The 14,919-nt window shown below is 42.3% G+C and overlaps 1 protein-coding gene across 8 annotated transcripts in view; it reads left to right on the top strand.

The window, feature by feature from the left end:
* Nucleotides 1-14,919, top strand: part of DOT1L (DOT1 like histone lysine methyltransferase) — a 76,668-nt gene that overhangs the window by 35,955 nt on the left and 25,794 nt on the right. For all 8 annotated transcript variants that reach the window (XM_056335496.1, XM_056335494.1, XM_056335492.1 and 5 more), the window contains 8 exons: nucleotides 2,439-2,494; nucleotides 5,189-5,268; nucleotides 6,583-6,651; nucleotides 9,282-9,388; nucleotides 10,318-10,359; nucleotides 11,841-11,924; nucleotides 12,658-12,892; nucleotides 13,347-13,460. In XM_056335496.1, coding sequence (XP_056191471.1) covers nucleotides 2,439-2,494; nucleotides 5,189-5,268; nucleotides 6,583-6,651; nucleotides 9,282-9,388; nucleotides 10,318-10,359; nucleotides 11,841-11,924; nucleotides 12,658-12,892; nucleotides 13,347-13,460 — 787 coding nt within the window. The remainder of the gene's footprint in view (nucleotides 1-2,438; nucleotides 2,495-5,188; nucleotides 5,269-6,582; nucleotides 6,652-9,281; nucleotides 9,389-10,317; nucleotides 10,360-11,840; nucleotides 11,925-12,657; nucleotides 12,893-13,346; nucleotides 13,461-14,919) is intronic.

Raw genomic sequence — 14,919 nt, 5'->3', positions numbered from 1 at the left:
TCCCCACGTAGAGTAGGCAAAGAAACTGGGTGTCAGGAGCAGTCAATTAAATACCTCTTGTACTTTGTTTTGCATGTAGCAGACCACTGTTCCAGGAGTCACTGTCTTGCTTCCAGAGAGGAAAAAAAACCCCAATTTTCTCCCAGCCACAGTTGACCATCTGGTTATTTCTATACTCCAGTATTTTTCCTGGTGAGATTTTCCCCTCAACTATTGGCTAAGTATGAGCTAGGGTAGCATTACGGTACAAAAATAGATGGGCTTAAACAGGGCTGTGGTTCGTTTGAATGTAACATGGCTAGATCTTGCCAAAGTAGATGGGGGGGCGAGGGGGGAAAAGGTGTTCAGCCTCCATGGGTTGTATTAGTTTAAAGCATGGAGATTTTGGATTTAACTGCGTTCTTCCTGACCACATGGGCAGGACAAACATATAGTGTAACTGGATCCAAATAAAGTAGAACAGCCATTTAGGTTAGATTTCAAGACCTTTATATGAAGCTTAGTATTTGAAAATAGTTTCATGTTACACTGCTTCTTTGTTCTCTTGTTAGACCGTGGCTTTATAATCATGCTTCCTTATTTTTCAAATGTTTTTCTTTCTCCCGTTAGTGTATGAAAACCTTGTGTGGACATTAAACCATGTGGTGTGGAGGACTGCAATATAGAAGCTAACTTGCAAAAGTTGTTGTAAAATAAATATAGTTGCCTTGCATGTGGGTTTTCTTCTCCTGTGTCTTGGTTACTCAACGTGAAACTATTTAAAGAACAGATAAGACTTTGAGACAAAATTATGTATTAAAAATAATCTAGAAATGGTCTCCATTTTACAAATAGGGCAAACAGAACTCAAAAAAATTGTTTCCATATATGAGGTGAGAGGAAGTCAGTACTCCTTAGGACTATTCTGATGTCTCATTGAGTTTCTGCTTTAGGTTTTGAAAATACCTACTAGTATGTTGTTAGGTTGGATCTCTCTGAGTTCACGCTCCAACATCCAGTTTGTTTTTACTCTAATGGGGATATCAAAACGTGCATCCCTTCCCAGTAGGTGTGAGAATACAGGTAGTAATTCTGCTTTAAAATCTTATTTCAGCCTAGCTGTTTGGCAGAACAGAGAATTCTGACTTAACTTCAGTTATTCTAACCTGCTGTTTTCAGCACGTTTAGTTTCTAACACTTCAGAATCTTTGCCAAGTTCTTGATCTCTTGCCCGAGAACCCTCAAATGTTCACTTTTCCCACCCGTCTTGTGTGTAGCAGCAGGGCATTTGGACTTCTTTTCCCCAATTCCTTTCCGCCTGAGAAGCAAACCCAGTCCTGCTGGCAGCTGTGGCTTTGTCCTTCCCGGCGGCTCAGACAGGTTTGCCTCTGGGCTGCTCTGCTGAGAGGAGAAAGCTGCAGTGGAAAACACCAGGCTCTGGTGCTTCACGGAGACAGGGATCCTGGCTCAGCTAGCGAGGCTTGAGAGTAGCTCGAGTGTGTCTGCATTGCAGTGCCGGCACTTCTGTTTGAGTTGTCACTAAATGAGAATAAGTGCTGGCATGTGCAACGCTCGCTTCTTTCCGTGCGATGCAGTATATGCAGAGAAAGGATACTAAGCAGTCACTGTCGTTGCTTTGATGTTCCTGAGGTTCTGATATAAGCCATCATCTTTCTTGCTTGTTCAAAGTGCGTCGTCATCATTAATTATACAGCTGCATATTATTTTTTTTCTTGCTTCCTCTTATCGTCCTCCCCCAACTCTTCTTCTGCCTTACTTGTGGCACAGCGAAACAGCATGGCCCGTAGATTCCCCTCTCATTTCAAAAGCACAACTGAGAAAACATTGCTGGGTGTTAGTTGTGTAGCTGGGACTGGCTGTGGTTTCATCAGAAAGGTACTTTATAAGTCACTGAAGTCATAACAAATTATTTTCAAATAAGCCCTTTATGTTACTTGAAAATGTTAGAAGCATTCCAGTTTTATATTTAAAAATCAGATGCATGCCTGTCTGGTGCAACAAGAGCCTGAGTTATGACCCTGTGCTGAGTGTCCTTGCTCCGGTTCCCCCCGAAGCAGGGCAGTCAGCAGGGGCTCAAGGGGGGTTTGCTGATCGCTGCTGGTCGGGGTGCTGCACAGCATTGCTGGCTCCTCTGTGGAGCACAGTCTTCAGAGGGCAGTGGTGAAAGCTGGAGACCCTTCCCCACTGCCCCTGGGGCAGGAGAGCAGCTGCGGGCGGGAGCAGCGAGGGAGGCACCGTGGGGAGCCGAGGAGCAGCTGGGTGCTTGGTCCCCTCGGTGTTCCCAAAGGAATTTGCTTGGCCTTACCCGCAGCAGCATCCCTGGGCTGGTGCAGCATGCTTGGCCTTGGCCAGGGGAAAAGGGATACGGAGCAGCAAGGAACAATGTTAACCCATCTGTGTGTGTGTGGTTTTTTTTGTGTTCTTTGTCTTTTTTTAAGCTGGAAAGAGGTGACTTCCTCTCAGAAGAATGGAGAGAGAGAATTGCAAACACAAGGTACAGTACAGCGATTGAATGCTGCTTTATGAACTGGATGTTTGGGAGTTTGTATAATGGAAATTGGGCGGCTGGCCAGCTTTTTATATAGAATTTCCATAGCAAATACCAAAAGTCGATCTGCCAACTTTTATACTGGCCTCTTTAGATCCTGTTTTCTGACTAGAGGAATGGGTTTAAATGCACGTCCCATGATATTCCATACAGGGGTGTATCCAAGATAAATTCTGGTTATACAGAGCAGTATAAACCTCTGTTTTGCATATCCTCGTAGTTCGTGTCAGTGATTCTAGCAAAACATAGTTATCTTGGCTATTGGTACACACAGCTAGGCTCACTTTCCATTTAAAAAAAAAAAAAGCAAAAGGCCCAAGTGAGTCTGTTCCAACTTAAATTGGGAATTAATTTAAGCTGATTGTCTTGAAGACTTATTTCTGTGAAGATCTGTACATAGGGTTAGACTCCTTTCTGATGGTAGCAAAAAGGGAGTAAATTTCTGAAAAGCAATAGGATATTGTTCTGTATTTTTAAAGGCTTTGCAGTCTTTCAGCCTTATGGACGGAAGAAAAAGTCGTTGTTTTTATGACCTTGTTGGGGAATGGGAGGCAGTTGCCAAAGAGGGCTCTCTGAAAGTCTTCAGCGTTATAGCAATTTATGAATTGTTTCCAAGACACTGTTTTTAAGAGTACTCCATCAAGAAGGCATCTGCCAGGCTGATGATTTTTGTATTATTATGTACCTCAGTTAAAACTTCTGGAGGCGCCGTTTAATTTGTGGACAGACTTGTCCCACCTTGCGGCATGGTGGGGCTTAGCTTTGTTGCTTGCTATTCCAAATGCAGGCTCCTCTGCTGTCTGTGCAGCCTTTCCTGGAACAATTTTATATATATATATTTATATATATATAATTTTTAGCTGAGGTTCATCTAAATGCATGCAGAAATGCTGGTAGATGTTTATTTTGTGTGGTATGCAGCTAACTGCATGCCTACAGATCTACAGCCACCTTGCTCTCTGATACAGAAATCCAAAAACCAGTAGCTTTTTGCCCGCAACTGTTAGGTGTTTGTGTTTGTTCCGAGTGTGCCAACTGTTCAGCGTCTGCTCTGTCTAATGAGGCTGCAGATTGTCTGATGAATTTGCACTGGAGCCATCCAGCCTTAGGGAGTAAGTTGAAGTGCCCCCTTCCCGTGAGCATGGAAGCTCTGAAGGGAAGGGTGCGTTTGTACCACGGCACGGTCCTACGTGGTTGAGCGCTGCCGTGTGAGCAAGCTGTGCGGCACACGGTATAGTATCCCTGTAGTAACTGTACTTGTGGCTTAGCAATACGTGCTGAACAGAGGGCTGAACTCAAGGTGGGCTCGGGGCTCCTGTGCTTTTGTCATGTGCATATAAAATATTGTGCCAGAATGAACACTAAAAAAAATACAATCTGGCAAGCTCTGTCTTTTTCCCTTCCTTTCCTGGATGTTTTCTAGTCCCATTAATATGCTTGGCTGTTTTGCAGGGCCTCTTTTTTGGCACACGGAGGGAAGGAGGAGGAAGAAAACCCTGCTAGCCTTACTTGCCAGGCAGGGTTTCCCAAATTTCCAAGAGCAAGGCGTAGCAAGAGTAACTTTTTTTTTTCTCTTGGTGTATAAACATTTTTTTCATCCGTAGTTTTTAATAGCTTTGGCTGCTGCTCTTAAACTCAGTGTCCTTGTTGAACACGTTTCGTGCGTGCAGGCACTAGGAGGGGAGTTTTCAAACACATCTCTTGCAAAGAAATCAGTTCTTCGTGTTGAAACAATATGCCAGAAAGGCTTTCGCAGTTCATCAGTGCATGGTGCTTGACGGCTTCCAAGAGATGTTGAGGACTCTTGTTGCAAGCTGGTAGGAGACAGGCACCAAGGACAAGGACAAGCCTATCCTCTTAAAAATAAAAGGATGATGTTTTTTTTTAATCTGTGACGTGTTACGTTTTTCCCAAACATTTTTATCATTTGTGTGATTCAATCTACGTGCAGGTTTTTTGTTTCTATTTGACTGGGTTTTTTTCAGGAACAGCTCCTCCCTCACTGGGTTTCCTAACCCAAAAAGAAAGATGCAGCTCCTCTGTTGTGGGTTGGGATGAAGCGCTGGGTCTAGGTCAGGGAGAACATGCTGAGAGATGTCAAGTGTCTTTTTGCATTACAGGGGAATTTAGAGCTAGAAGAGAAAATATATTTTGATATTTTGCTCTGGTATCTTAAAAGCATGTGAAGAAGTGATGGGGTGAAACGTGCCTTGTGTTGGGAGTATTGCTTTTCATGTGTGGATTAACTACTGTGTGTTGGTAGTTACTGTGTTGGTGTTTGACCTCACCATGGCAGAGATGTGAAAACATTTTGTGCATTGTTTTTATGTTGGAACTTACAGTACAAAACTCAGCTGGATGCTAGGAGGAGCTGTTGGAGGAGGGTGCCTTTAAATTTTTTTAAACATGTAATTTTGCAGGCAGTGTCCCTGAATGTGAAAGGTAAGGTCCTGCTTTGTGGCACTGTGCAAGAAGAAAGGGTTTTGTTGGGTGGATGTCACTGAACAGTGGGGGACGAGCAGCATTTTTCAGTTTCATAAGTAGCAGTAAAGGCTTTATGGGACTGTGATCGTGGGGGGGTAGCTGTGCTGGGGTGCCGTTTGCCTGTCCCTGTTCATTAACTAGACCATTATCTTGCAGTGTTATTTTTGTGAATAATTTTGCCTTTGGTCCTGAGGTGGATCACCAACTGAAGGAGCGATTTGCAAACATGAAGGAAGGTAACAAATCGAACTCAAAACCTTTTTCCATTGGTGTCCTGCTTACTGTGGGAGCTGGTGGTGGCAAGGGCTTAGTGACAGCCGTCAGAAGCCAGGTTGGTGGGTTTCGTTCTGTGCCTTGCGGGCAAGCATCTGCACCACAGTGGTTATTCCTTGGAATTTTTGCCTCCTGTCTTAATATCTCTAACCTACCTGATTACTCAGAGGTAGCTCTGCGTGTACAGACTCTCTGCAGAGCTCTGTAGGGGGGGAAAGAACTGCCGGTCTTTCCTTACCTGTGACTGGAACCAACAAAGCATGCAATGGCCAAGACTGCAAAGCTTCCTGGTGGCCTCAGCATGGCTTTGGATATCCAGTTGCTGTAACTGGATTCTGTTACTGGCTTCTCCTAGTTAAAGTTGTCATGTTTAATACTGGGTATTAACGAGTAAGTATTAAAAAGGGGACACTGTCACTGGGTGTCGTGTGTGCTTCTTGAGAAGTCGCGTTGCAGACACCAGTGACCAGGCATGCCCAGTGACCCCTCTGTGGCCGTTACGTTGCCCGAGGGGCCTTTTTTCTTTCCTCTTAACCTCTTGGATAAGTAACAATTTTATTTGGTTATAGTAGAAATTACAAAAATAATATTTTTTGAAAGAAAAATGTGTGGCATGAACAAAGAAGCTGTGGCTTCCCATGGTACAGCTTTGTGCTGAAGTAAATAATGTGACTTCTGGGCTCTGTTGCAAACTGTAAAATCCCCAAACCTAAGCTCTTGTCTGTAATTTTAGTGGGTTTTTTTTAAAACTTTTGCTTCACGGTGGCTTGAGAGAAGTGGGGAAGGTTCAAGAGCGCTTTACAAACCCGAGAAACCTTAGTTCTCTTCCCAGAAGGTGCTGAGGCTCCTGAATGACCGCCAATAGCTGCGAAGTGGAGATTATCAGTCTTTTGTTTAAAAGGGCTTTGGGGGCTTGTGTATAAAAGCACTAACTAGGAGTGAGATAGCTGTGCTTCTAATTGGAATGTCTGTAAATTGCCACTGAGAATTAATGTGCTTTTTTTCTTTTTTTTTTAAAGTATTTTTAAGATCTGTCATTTTAAAGTGATCCTTGAGGTGTCACCTCATAGCTACCTAGCAGGACTTAATATATTGACTTTTTTGGGTGCTGTCAGAATGAGCATTAAGTAATTTTTTTTTTAGTGATAGACAAGTGATAGTTTTATTAGGGCTGCTCTAGGGCTCTGTACTGGGTTATATTTAATAAATAGTCAAATAGTCATTACTGGAAGAAACGGTGGTAGCTGACACTGCTTTTTCTTTTTTTCTTTTGCCAGGTGGGAGAATTGTGTCCTCAAAACCTTTTGCACCTCTAAATTTTAGAATTAACAGTCGAAACTTGAGTGGTATGATTGCCCTTTTTATTGTTCGTTACAATTATGGTGTATTCATTACTCAAACATGTCTGTAGTGCGTTTTTGTTGCTCTTTAAAGAGTTGTGTAAGTAAGTGAAAAATGCTGTTGTACTATTATAGCATACATGCCAAACCCAAACAAATACATAAAAAAAAAGGAAACAAAAAAAAAAAAAAGAAACAAACTAAAAACCCCATGCGGTGCTGGAACAAACAGACACTCTTTTTATGGGGTTTATCCTGCTATGTTTAGATGTCTATAATGTCAATGTTTACCTGGCTGGGCATCTTTTATAGTTGAAGAGGAATAAGGTGTTGCAAGGGCGTGATTCATTTCTTTAACTACAAAGAGCTGCAGTGACTAACATGCGTGCAAGTTCCTTACACCACGGCTGTCTAAATCTGGCCAGGTAAATCCCACCAGTCATGATCTGTAAGGCTTGGAAGCTGAAATGTTCAACTTTGAAAACTTTTTTTTCTGTACTGTAAATTGATCAAACAGACCTATCCCATAAACGCCCAGTTGCTGTGTCTGTTTCATTGCCAACAAAGTTTTGTGTTTTTCTTCTCTGCTGAACATAGTAGACATGCTATTTGCCAGTGCTGGCCTTTGCAAGTGTGTGAACTACACTTTAATGAGGTCTTGGGATTACTAACACCCCATGCTCTTGGTTTTTCTTCTGACCTTTTTTCAATTCCTTTTTTTTCCCCAGTTTTTATTGTTGAAATTTTTCAAGCAAAAGATCAACCCAGGCCGGGTTTTACATGTATTTACTGTGTCTAGTGCAAAACATTCCCTAAATTTAAAAAACGCCTTATTCCGCTCCTTGTGCAAACATGGCAAGTAACACACTGAGTAACAAATCTCAAGCTGCGTTTTCTGTTTTTGGCCTGACACGCATGGTAAACTGCTTTTCAAGAATAGTATTTTCAAGACTGTCAATAAGGCATTTCACTGAAATAGTGCCATTGTGGGTTATTTTTACGAAGCTTGAATTGCTGTGAATGTCCTGTGCCTGGGACAGCCAAAATGCCCTTTTCCTTCCTGTGTGATACTCTGTTCTGTGGCATATGATGGTTTGGAACCTTATTAACGGTCGGGTCCTGGCTTGCCAGTCCTTTGTAGACGTGTACTTAAAAATAAAAGGAAAAAAAAAAAAGACAGAATGGTACTCCTGGAAATCCTCAAACCTCCAGGGAGCTGACATCGGTCTGTCAGTTTGCTAGTAAGACAAAGAGCGCCTAAGTAAAGCCTACTACCTCTTGTACAGCACACTACAACCAGATGAAATATAAGAAGGCACTTCTGAGGTTTCAGTTAGGAGACCTGCCGACATAAATAAATTTTTTTTGGTCTCTCAAGGCTTTTCTTTCCTGGCCTCTGACCATTTTGTGATCTCTTTGCGAGGTTTGGGAGACTGCAGTTATTGAAGATGTGGTGGGGAGGCAGAGGGGCCAACGTTTTCTTATTATTTTTTCACTTAATAAAAGCCTCGAGTACGACTATCATTTGAGCCGGTTCTTTATCCTATTTCAGCTTTCACCCCAGTGTGGATTCACTGGGAATGTTTTCTAGAATGCTGAAATTTTATATATCCACTGTTATTTAATGTTGATGATAAAATTATATAGAGATAGCTCATTAAGATTTGGGTGAATGAGATTGCTTAGCGTAAAAATAGATAATAGCCTCCACTAATAGGAGACTCATCCAGGGATTCAGGTAAGAGGTCCTGCAAAGAAATTACCTTTGTAGGCTACAAACAGCGATGGAAAATCGTGGGAGTAAATTTTAGGTCTTAATCCCATTCTGTGACCACACTGTGTTTGGGAAATCCCAGTATCAAATGAACATGGATGGGCTGTGCCAGGCCTGGGGCTGGTTCCAGTCTTAATGGGCTGCTCTAAGTGACACTTCCACAGTTAGTAGTTCCATCTGGAAAAAGAAATGGAAATGTGGTAAGAGTTGGGACAAACCAAAACAAGTATTAAAATGTGGTTAAAATAGCGGTTGAAGTTGCTGGATCCTAAACCTGGCTTCTTGACTCTTCTGGGTAATTTTCTATTTAATTAGAAGCGTGCTGTAATTTTTTCTGCAGTCATGCCACTCAGTGCTCAGCAGCTATGGAAATGCTTAGACACATCCCATACCTATTAATTTTAGGGAACAAAACAAATAAAGGCAAGAAAGCAAATAGAAAACATGTTTGTCCCCATTCCAAATATAGTGCAGTTACAGTTTACATGGGTCAGGTCTAATGATGTTCTGTTACTGGTTCCGTTTAATTAAATCCTGCCTGTTACTGCAGATGGGTTCCTTGTAGGTTCCACAGGAAGGTTCTGTTTGTTGAAAGCTTGCACTAGCACATGATTTTATTCTCAGATGTCTATCTCTGAAGAAATGAAGGGTAGATCTTCCAAATGTATTAAGTTTTCTGTAGGATGCATGTAGCAAGAGAATAAGAAGTTATTTTTTAAACTCGCTGCATTGCTTTCTTCTAGGACATTGCTATCTGAATCACAAGTGATCTTTTTGTTTTGAATGTGCTTTTACTGTTGCCTAGCTAGTTTCAGCTGAGCTGAGTGAGCTTTGGTTCCCTAACTTGACTTTCTTCCTTTAGATATTGGCACTATAATGAGAGTTGTGGAGCTATCACCACTGAAAGGGTCTGTGTCATGGACCGGGAAACCAGTTTCTTACTACCTGCATACTATTGACCGAACCATAGTGAGTATAAATACGGGGCAGCAGATCTCTGCCTGCTCTGCCTGCGCTGAAGTCAACACGCCAGCTTCAGTTCGTTGTTCTGGGGAGTTGTTCTCGTATTCCTTAGGTGTTTACAGACCTAAAGCATGCCTAACTGGAAGGGTATAATTGTGGACGCTACTGTCGTAGCTCATTAATTTGTTGAAGGTGCACAGACTCACAAGTGTAATTCCTTCTGATGCCTCAGCATATGTAGCTGTGCGGAACGGTGGTCTTGTGCTGCCGCTGCCACACTGAGTAGAGGCTCTGTGCGTCTTGAATTCTTCACTTTGCGTTGTGGTGTACAGACCATTCCATTCTGTCGTATTCAAGCTGTAAATCTCAATTTTAGTTAAATTTTCAGTTGCTGGAGAATCAGCCAAAGCTCCATAACGGTGCTGGTGCATTTGCTGGTTTTTTGTTTGGTATTTTTTTTGATTAAAGAAAACAGAAACAACCCTGTAGAAACATAAACTTTTGTGGAGGGAGTGTTTGTTCCCACACTGAGTTTTTTACGATATGGTAGTAAAACTATTTTTATTTTTCTTAGTCTGCTGCAGTCTAATAATGCTTTTGTTAAAGAATATGCTAGAGTGCAGGGAAGTATTTTGGTGGAGTACAAGAATGAAGTAGCTTCATGAAAAATGTTTTGCTGCGTGGGGATATATGACACAAAGCATTAAAGCAGGGATAGGCAGTGGTGAAGATGAGAAAACCTTGTTGAGGCTTGGATTATGTCCTGCTATACAACGTGTCTTTGTTGCTAAAAAGAATGACTTCTTAATGTAGCTTATCAGAAGAAAACCAGTCAGAATTTCTGCAGTTCTGCATTTGTCGTAAGCTAATATTTTGTTCTTATGTATTTGTCTGTCATGACTTTGAAAATGACTATCTCATCTTTCTGTTTTCAGCTTGAAAACTATTTTTCTAGTCTCAAAAATCCAAAACTCAGGGTAAGTTTCAGTCATTTTCTGTAGAAAACTCAATGGAGCAGCCACTGTGAGGAATGTAGTTGCTTGTTAAAGATGTACAGAACTGATAGAAAATCAGATTTTCTTGATAAGCAAGGAATGTGGACATGGAGCTAATTTAAGTGAAGCATCGTGTGCCATCAAGCACTAATACAATCATGTTCAAGGCTTTCTAATAGAGAATTAATGGGGCAGCCCCAAGGTGGTTTTGCCTTGCACTGGAGGTCTATAAAGAGCTATTCCTTCATTAAAGAACTGAAGTTAAAGAATGGAAATGATAGTTTGAATCCGTCCCAGTGTTCAGCTGCATGAAAATGAAGCTGAGGAGTGCTCTGAGATGTTACTTTTGGGACATGCTATTTGAGACATAGAATGTGTTGTCAGTTGCTGCAGTCTGTGCTGTTACATGTAGAAGTAAAATGCCAGCGGATTTTTGAGACTGTGCTGGGCTGTATTAATCTGAAATTACCAATGGGGCTGGTTATTCCCAGTAAGAGAATTAAGTGAGGCCACTTAATTTAAAACTTCAGGTGAACGTTTGTCTTCAGGCTGACTTGCTTAGTAAGTGTTGCAAACAGACTAATGGTAGCTTTGAGATCGGGTAATTTCAGGCTGCTGAATTCAAACTTGGGAGAAAAAAAAGACCTCTCAGAGTCCAAAAAAAAAAAAAAGCAAGCAGGGTGGCATGCATGTACTTATGAACTTCCCTGATTTTAATGGTGAGGCTATTTAAATCTGCCATTTACATGGTCTAGTCGATAACTTGCTTAAATTGAAGAGGTGTTGGAATTTTTATGCAAATTAAACCTCACCTGGAAGGTACAAGAAGGGCTTTGAGGGAGCTCTTTGAAATTTCCTGTCTTTGCTGTCTAGTAGAAAATCAAGCTTAAAAGTTGCTGCTTTTGTCTTTTATCGTCTCCTCTACAGACTTGGCTAAAGTTGAATTAGACGATGATTAATGGCTTTGCCATTTCAAGTCACGTAAGATTTTAAAGTGATGTAGCAACACGTGAAATGCTAGGGATATAGGTAAAGCTATTGAAATATTTAATAATAATTTAAAAAAAAAACAAAAAAACAAGCAAAACCCAAAACCTGTAACACCAGTGTGTGATCTGGAGGGTGGGATTGGGAGGGGCAGAATAAGGGAAAAGGTTGGGGCTTAATCTCCTTTGCCCTGTGGCTGCATTTCTGAAACTTATTATAGTATAATATAGTATAATATAGTGCAAAAGGGGGGCATGCACTTATTTGCCTTTTCCCACTGAATGTTGCCTGAGGCAGGGTAAGTTTTTTCCCTTGCTGGTAACAAAAGCTGGTTTTTTTCTTTTTTAATTAGGCATTGTATGATAAGAGCACTTACACCTAGCTCTTGTGGGGGACTAAGCTGGGAAATGCAGTGGTCTGTCTTAAAAAGTGGTAAATATGAACAAATTACTAAGTCTTTTAAAACATTTATCTAGGAGGAACAAGAGGCAGCTAGACGTCGTCAACAAAGAGAAAACAAGAGCAACACAACTACTCCAACGAAGGTTCAAGAAAACAAGGTGAACACCCTGCATTTTTGTAGAGTAAATGCATTTTCTCTTCATCTGTGCATAAACTCGTAGTCTGTGTCAGCAACAGCCTGATTTTGTGGGGAGACTGACTGCGTGTGTGTTCTGAACATGTGAACTGGTGTAGCTGTTGCTGTGGACAAAAATGCTATGGAGTGACTTAATAAAAGCTATGCTTGGGAATTGCACCGCTCATTCTGCAAAAAAGGTGTTGCAAGATGAATAGACTAGTTGGCTGTCCACCCTTGCTCACCTTCAGCACCAGCTTGCAGCGCTTACCCTGAGTCATATCCCATGGATACGGGACTGGAGTTCAAAGTGTGCTGAGTCTCTTTTGGGAAGACTCATTTCCTTTCTCGTTCCGTTGTATAATACTGTTAGAAATTCAGTGACGGTTTATGCACAAAAATGTGAAGTATTGAATATACTTTGACTTTTAAATGAAATTCAGTTGAAGAATATAGTCAGTACAGGGTGAATAGTCAGCTTTTCTTAGACAACAGTTAAAACTTTCCTTTTCTGTAATAAGTCCAGAAAAGAATGAGCACAACTCCTCGGGTGTTGGGTCTTACCCCAAGCAAGTCTGCTTCACTGGCAAGTTATTTTACTGCAATGCATCAGTTTCCTTTCAAAATTATTAAAGTTATTAATGCTTGCTTAAAAGGAATGCTGTATATGCAGGTAGAATTGACTAAAGAGGTCTCGGCTTTTCAAAATCTATTAGGATTCTGGTGCTGAAGAAGAAAAGGCTGCGGCAAATTCTGTTAAAAAGCCATCTCCCTCCAAAGCACGGAAGAAAAAGCTAAGTAAAAAAGGAAGAAAAATGGCAGGCAGGAAACGAGGACGTCCCAAGAAAATGAACACTGCAAACACAGAGCGCAAGACCAAGAAGAACCAAACCGCACTAGAACTTCTGCACGCTCAAACTGTTTCACAGACATCTTCATCCTCTCCTCAGGGTGAGTTCAGGGCTGGCAGTGGAAGAGGCCACCCCCTGCCGCAGGAGCCTAGAGAAGTATGTGAGGCTGTGAGTGCGTGCTTGGAGGTTGTCTTTCCTTCATTGCTAGGTTCAGTTTGGTTTTGTGTCCGAACTTCTCCCTTGCCTCCAAAGCAAAGCTGCCCGTGAGCCGGTGGGGTGCTTCTGCGAGGAGGTGGTGGCTGTATCTGGCTGTAGGTACTTGGTGAGAAGCTGGAGCTGAGCTGTGGCTCGTAGCTTGTCTCTGCTGCTGCTGTCCTGAGGATAAGTTGCAGATGCCCTTCCAAACTATTTGTTGCAGTGTTGTTAATCTAGCAAAGTCACCGGATCTCGCATTGTGAATGACAGGCTTTCCAATGGCAAAGCTGCTAGACTTGCTAGAAACAATGACTTTCGTAATCTGAAAGGTTTTTTTTTTTTTTCCCGTCTCTCTTTAGATGCATACAAGTCACCTCATAGTCCATATTACCAACTACCTCCTAAAGTGCAACGGCATTCATCGAACCAGCTACTGGTGACGCCTACCCCACCTGCACTACAGAAGCTGCTAGGTAAGGCTGTAACGGTGTGCCTGTACTTGTCCTGGGAACCTCTCCCTGGAGGTTTCTGGACATGCGGTAAATCCAAGGGCTACAAATAGCCAGCAGCTGCGGAAAGCTGTGTATTGAACAGGAGGGGGGGTAGCTTCTTCCTCATCTTCTCCCACCTGCCCCACTTCTGTTGGCATCACCACAAGGTCTCTTCTGTTGCTTGCTGCTGAAGTTGATGTCTCAGTCTGCATTTGTTTTTTGACGTTGTTTCAGCTCTTTGGAAATAAGGAAAGGACAAAAGGAAATAAGCTTGGGTGTAGCAGGAATCCAAAGTAACTTTGAATGGGAATGGCTAGTCAGAAATAACTCTCTTTTAAATTAAGACATTCTCTTATTCTTAAATGATGGAATCTTGAGGAACACCACTCCATTTTCTCTGCAAAATTTAGAGCAAAGTAAATGAGATGCTGTCTTGAGTTTTTGAGATCGCAGAGGCAGTGTCATTGGAAAATACGGTCCGTGTGCAAGGCATGATTTAAGGAAGAACTTGGAGGGTGTTTTTTTGGGTCTTCTGGTTCCCCCTCTCTGCTACCCCAAGCTGTTTCTGGCCTTTGGCATTGGGCATGAGCCAGTCTGAGATCATCTGGGAATCTGATGGAACGTTCCTCTCTATGCAGAGACCGAGGGCACCTGTGGTGCCCTTAACTCCTGCTCTCTTGCTGTGGTATCTTACAGTTGGGACTGATTTCTTACTGGAGAGAAAGAGAGAGAAAAAGAGTAATTTAGAGTGACGTTTTGTGTCGGGTGGGGTTGTGGGGGGAGCGGAGAGAATGCCACTTGTCTGGAGTCAGCCCTGCTGCAAAGCTCTGTACTGTGTACCATCTGTTAAACGTTTTGGCTGCCTGTGATTGCAGCAGACTGGACTTAAGCATGGGGTTGGCTTTGTGGTGAAAGGGCCCCAGCGGTGAGGGCTGGGGAGAAGGCAGGTTCATTCTGCCATAGGAGACGGGAGATGGAAGCAAGTGCTTCTTGGAGGGTGGAGTAAATGTGGGTGTAGAGCCTGTTGTCGCTCTGTATGGAGGTGGTAGGAGTACAGCAAGCCCTGTCTTGTGAGCTGGGAGGATGAGCGCTCTGAGCTTGGGGCTGGGTTTGGCTGTTACAGCTAATCTCTTTTATTATTTCTACTTACAGTGCATTAAAAGCTGTTCAACTCTTCTTTCATCATGCAAACACACCATTAGCACTCATCCTCTTCCTCTGTGTGTTTGAATGTGTTGTCATGACTTCCATTGGGGTACCTATTATAAGCAGCTAATGGATCCAAAAGTTCAGCTTGCATCAGAAGATGGGTTTTCAGCATGCTCTAAATTGATCTTTAATGGCTTGGTCTGACTTACAGTCCAAATAAAAAGCAAGAGTGGGCAAAGTGGGGAGAGGTGTCAAGGGAGCAAATTGGGATAAATAGGGGCATTGCACTTAC

This window comes from Falco biarmicus, chromosome 4, assembly GCF_023638135.1.
Source record: "Falco biarmicus isolate bFalBia1 chromosome 4, bFalBia1.pri, whole genome shotgun sequence".
Taxonomy (NCBI): Eukaryota; Metazoa; Chordata; class Aves; order Falconiformes; family Falconidae; genus Falco; species Falco biarmicus.
This window is presented reverse-complemented; position numbering and strand designations above follow the sequence as displayed.